The sequence below is a fragment of the Myxine glutinosa genome, chromosome 8 (genome assembly GCF_964187855.1).
Source record: "Myxine glutinosa chromosome 8, kmMyxGlut1.1, whole genome shotgun sequence".
In the NCBI taxonomy this organism is placed as follows: Eukaryota; Metazoa; Chordata; class Myxini; order Myxiniformes; family Myxinidae; genus Myxine; species Myxine glutinosa.
The window spans coordinates 110,174,987-110,180,577 of record NC_136268.1 but is presented as its reverse complement, the minus strand read 5'-3'; the positions used below and the strand labels follow the sequence as shown (position 1 = coordinate 110,180,577).

General features: G+C 43.8%; 1 protein-coding gene and 1 long non-coding RNA gene across 2 annotated transcripts in view; both read right to left on the bottom strand.

Moving 5' to 3' along the window:
* Nucleotides 1–1,984: 1,984 nt before the first annotated feature.
* Nucleotides 1,985–5,591, bottom strand: part of LOC137432841 (sulfotransferase 1C1) — a 102,237-nt gene continuing 98,630 nt past the window's right edge. The window contains exon 6 of the mRNA XM_078783673.1: nt 1,985–3,770. Coding sequence (XP_078639799.1) covers nt 3,658–3,770 — 113 coding nt within the window. The 3' untranslated portion in view covers nt 1,985–3,657. The remainder of the gene's footprint in view (nt 3,771–5,591) is intronic.
* On the bottom strand, nt 4,146–5,017 carry LOC144893319 (uncharacterized). The gene is made up of 3 exons (XR_013624381.1): nt 4,804–5,017; nt 4,409–4,668; nt 4,146–4,303 (listed from the first exon to the last, which is right to left on the bottom strand). It is a non-coding gene; the product is annotated as an uncharacterized LOC144893319 (long non-coding RNA).

The following is a 5,591-nucleotide window of genomic DNA, read 5'->3' as shown; positions in this document are numbered from 1 at the left end:
AAGGCTTCATTTTGTTTTCTGTAAACACAGAGATGATGTGCTTTACCAAAAAGCTCTACTTTGCTCTCATCTGTCCACAGGACATTCTCCCAGAAGGACTTTGGCTTGTTCAGGTGTGTTATGGAAAACTCCCGTCGGGCTTTCTTATGTCTCTCTCTCAGCAGTGGGGTCCTCCTGGGTCTCCTACCATAGAACGCCCTTTCATTGAGTTGGCGACGGTTGGTGCGAGTTGAAGCTGTCGTACCTTGTGTCTGAAGGTCAGCTTGAATCTGTTTGGCAGTTGATCGAGGTGCTTTCTCCGCCATTCGAACAATCCTTCGCCCTTCTTTAACGCGGCGAGGGCTCCACAAAGTTCCCCTTCGAAAGCGCACAAAGTCCAGCCGCAGCCGAGAGCTGGAGACAAAAGCGTCCACTCGCCACAAACCCAGAACCAAGAGAGAGCAAGAGAGGGGGAAACGCACCCTCCCCGCTTCTCGCTGACGTCACACTTGCGACAAATCCTGGCGTCCATTTACATCAGTCCATGGCCATGACCAATCGTTCCCTTCGGGGCTGGGCCTCGCGGCCTTTCTTGACGCCCATCGAGAATGTTCGGGAGCGTGGTTCCCTTGCCGATCGGCAAATGTGCTGGGTTTCTGTCGGGCTTGTAGGTGAGGTTTTGGCATGTGCTGATTAGATGGCTGGCCAAGTGAATTTTTTTTTTTTTTTAAACAAAGGTAAAATTACAGGAGGTGTTACACACTGGGGATTATTAACCATAAGCCCTGTTTAACTAGCACAAAACCACCCTCCTTATGGTGACATGCAGACGCTCTTACCCGCACAGTCAGCCTACTTAATACAGAGATTCCTCTTCTTCGCAGCATAGAGTTCATGCTAAACATTACATTCCTGACTTCACTAAGGTATCTCATGTCTTACCCCCACAAACGTAACACAGCCACCCCTCCCCCCCCCCCCCCCCCTCCCGGCACCCCGTAGCTCGTGCAAGATTCAATGCAGGCGTTACCGTTCCAGCCTTAACACTTACCAACTCACACCTAATTAGCCTTTGAATAAATTAGGAGGGGCGGAGGGAAGCGAGGCGTAGCTAACTTACCTGTTCTCCCTAACCCCTTAACAACAATTCAAATATTTACAAGTCTTGAGTTCCTCGCTCCGAACTCCTGGGGCGGGTAGAAAATGTAATCGCACATACAAAAAAAACTACCTTAACCACAAACCTTAATAAAATTGAAGAACATTTGTACAACCCCAGTTATAAGGACCACGTTCCCCGGTGGATGCCACAATGCCCAACGTTACCTGCGGAGCCATCCTAATTTACCCAAATTTTCGCAGGCCCTGTCCTTGCGGTACAGGTTAGTGACATGGATCGGTGGATCTTCCCCCACACGTTCACACACATAAACCCCCAGTAGGCTTCAATGACCTTCAGGGATGCATCCGAGGCTTCAGGGACAAACAACTCATGGAAAATGTGGAATATGCGTAAATAATTTAGAAACTTCAGGTGATTACAAGTATGGTGAAAAAATAATTTGATGAAGTAAAATCCACAACCCGGTCGCATAAGAGATGTTCCACGAAAATGATACTTCGCTGGGTATAACTCCAAAATCGATGGTAACTAGAATTGAGCTCTCTGCAAGGCTTTGTAACTATTCCTCATCATTGCGCTGTCCTTTCCGTTCCAAGTGATGTCATTCTATCTTGATGAAGGTCAGCCGAGAAATAAAATAAATAGTTTCTTCCCCCTTCCGAAACCAAGCCAAACAGTGGGAAAAGCACCCAGAAAAGTAGAACGATGATTGGTGGCAATGGAGGGTAAAAACCGGTAAAAACATGCTTCATGGTAAAACAGTCACAAAGGACCCTTGTAATGGTGTAGCCGGTGGCAGGAGACACTACACGTTAATCTGAGTCACAATACTTCAACCCAAACAAGAAATTATTAAAATGAATGAAGACGACAAGTTCGAGATTGAAGTCAAGCTTGGTTTTATTGGTGAGGTGTATGTAGGTTCACAACAAACATAAAGTGGTGTGGGCACGCACATACTTAAATCATGAAACATTTCCCAATTCATGACATGCCTGGTTTATGCTTATCACGTGTTTTATATTGCCTGGTTATGCTGTTCTACAAGCCTGGTGTTGGCTTATTGGATAAGGTGGATGGCTTAATATCGTAGGATCTATCGGTTAAAGTGGCTGACTTAATATTGTCGGGTCTTATCGGTTAAGGTGGCTGGCTTAAGGTTTTAGGGTTTTATGGGTTAAGGTGGCTGGCTTAATATTGTGGGGTCTTATCGGTTAAGGTGGCTGGCTTAAGGTTTTAGGGTTTTATGGGTTAAGGTGGCTGGCTTAATATTGTGAGGTCTTATTGGTTAAGGTGGCTGGCTTAAGGTTTTAGGGTTTTATGGGTTAAGGTGGCTGGCTTAATATTGTGGGGTCTTATCGTTAAGGTAGCTGGCTTAAGGTTTTAGGGTTTTATGGGTTAAGGTGGCTGGCTTAATATTGTGAGGTCTTATCGGTTAAGGTGGCTGGCTTAAGGTTTTAGGGTTTTATGGGTTAAGGTGGCTGGCTTAAGGTTTTAGGGTTTTATGGGTTAAGGTGGCTGGCTTAATATTGTGGGGTCTTATCGTTAAGGTAGCTGGCTTAAGGTTTTAGGGTTTTATGGGTTAAGGTGGCTGGCTTAAGGTTTTAGGGTTTTATGGGTTAAGGTGGCTGGCTTAATATTGTGGGGTCTTATCGGTTAAGGTAGCTGGCTTAAGGTTTTAGGGTTTTATGGGTTAAGGTAGCTGGCTTAAGGTTTTAGGGTTTTATGGGTTAAGGTGACTGGCTTAATATTGTAGGGTCTACTCAGTTAAGGTGGCTGGCTTAATACCTTAGAGTCTTGAGTTTGAGCCCCTGTTGTGCCGTTAAATAACACCAGGTGGGTTGACTCAGTGTGTCATCCTTCCGAGGTTGGCAAAATGGGTACCATGCTTACTACTATCAGGGGGCACTGCATCAGTGGCGTAGCTGTGCTCCCAGTAATGACGTAACTTTCCCGAACTCCATATTCACAGGCTCCATATTCTTTTCTTTTTTAAAAAATATGTTGTACTTTATAGTGACTTTTACAAGTTCATAATGTAAATTTAGATCCTTGTTAATTAGACAATTAATGTATGGTAGTTTTCATTCACACTTTGATGTTTTGCTATTGAAGGTTCCATCTGTTGCCGATCACTTTTTTACATTTGTATGCACTTTTGGAATATGGCTATTGATCCATTGTGGGAGACGATTTGTTTAGCTCCTGCAATCCGACTCCATCACTGGTTGAATATCCATTTCAAAACAATCAAAATTAAACATCATAGTTGTGGCGAGCCAGGAGCAATGCAGTCGTCCACGGATCAGCACTATGCTGCTGGTAAATTGATCTTTATGTTGTTGTTGTTGTTGTTATGACTCAGTGTGCTCTTGTTTATGCATAATTTCCTTGTTAAAATGTCTTTATGTGTTTAAAATATCACTAAAATCATTTGCATAATGCAGAAAAACATCATTTCAACGATTGCTCTTGAAATGAATCCCACCAAATATGATTGTGTATAAAGCAGATCACATGAAGATTCAAACCCTGTCGGTTGAGAAACCGTTTTATCAGAGCTCGTGTTTAAACGTTAGAGAACTTCCCACCATGAGCTTCTTGTAAACTTCATCGAATATCTCGTTTTGAGCCACAGTCAGATGATTCTTCCAGTCTCCAACTTCACCTGGAACACATTGAAAAGGGAGAGGGTGAAAAGCTAATTGCATTGCACATCTGGTCCATCCACCTGGTTCCTAACGGGGAACTAAATAATGTTCCGAGTTCAGGGAACCAAATCAACAGATTTTCTAGGGAAGATGCGAGGAAGATGATCCATAATGTGAACTTCATTTTGTAAAAATAAAACTTTCCTGCAGTCACCATTGTACCCACCAAACCATAGGGAGCGTCCCTCACATCAAACCAATGTGGAACATCTGGGATTACAATGGTGACTGGTGGAGGATTGTTGTTTCACTTTTGTGATGGTGTCAACAACTTCAAACGCTTTAAATCAACCACATGTTTCACCAATCACTGCATCAATCCACATTTATACCTGCTTGCCCACTTGAGCCATCCGTGTCACGCTTGAATTCCATTGTAAAAGCAAGAAACGGATGTTGCTTTGAGCAAACTTTTTCTCCCGCAGCGGTTTTGTCCATACCGTCTGCAGCTATCCTATTATCCATCATCTCAGCCTTGGTACACCGTATACTATGAGGAAACAATTGCGGTCAATCAGCTTGCTGGCTTGCTTTATTAACATGGAAGCTTCTCAACCAGACTGAGGGAAACTTTACTTCATTGCGTAAGGCTCACGTCTTATCGCGTTCGGTCCACATCGTACACACTGTATACTGCATTTTAAGTTCTTATCTCCAGAGAAGGCAGACACCCTTCTTCGGCAATCAAGTTCTGTCAATCCTTGACCTTTCTTCGGCAACTGGCCATAATGGCATCAGCGTCCATGTTCTCAACTCCAGCTCTGCTGTTCTTGTTTCCCTTCTACCTGCTCTATTCGGTCTGTCCTCCTTTGACCGCCTCCCCTATGACTGGAGATCAGCAAACATCACTCCCATCTGCAAGAAATGTGCAAAAACAGATTCTATCAACAACAGACCAGTGAACTTCTTTCCATTTACACGCAAAGTCATGGAATCCATCACTGCTGCTGATGTCAAGTCTTTCCTATTTTCAGCAGTCTAATCTCTCACCATCAGTTTGGATAATGTCTGGGTCACTCTGGACATGCTGCTGCTCCTTTCAGTAATGGCCTAAAACTAAAACAAGAAGTCAAGACTGTCTCCTTGGACATATCTCCAGCATTAGACACAGTCTGACATCTTGCTGTGCTTGCACTTGATTCCGATAGTGTGAAAGGTGCCCAAGATCTCCTTAGAAACAGCTTCCAGTCAGGTAGGCCTTCCCCTGAATGAAAATAAAATTGAATTTAGCTCAGTAAACATACCATCAGAGTCACAAACCATCCAATCTAAGTCTGGTGTGAATATCAAATCAGAAAGTGATTTTAAATACCTGGGTACAAACTTAATAGACTCACGAAACTACTTGCAGATCAGGAAAGGGATGGCCTAGACATCCTGCAATAAATTAGACACAATTTAGCATTCAAACCTGTCAGAGATTTTTTTTTTTTTTTTTTTTTTTTTTGTATACAAGATCGAGGCTCGTGAAAGAGCGAACATTAATCACACAGAAAGACAAACAGACACACAAAACAAATAACATCGGGAGCGGTAGACAAGATGGGGAGAGAGGGGGAAGGACACAAACACAACATTTGAGAGCAGGGACCGAGAGACATGGAGACATCGAGAGAACTGTGGGAGGAGAGGGCTTTGGGGGAGAGGCATGGGAAGGGGGGGGGGGGGGGGTGGGAGAGGTATAAAACATATGGACACTGCCAAGACTTCCAGGAAAGAAGTTGGAATTTCAAACAAGGTGGATCTGGGGTGAATTAGTGGGGGTAGAAAAGATCAAG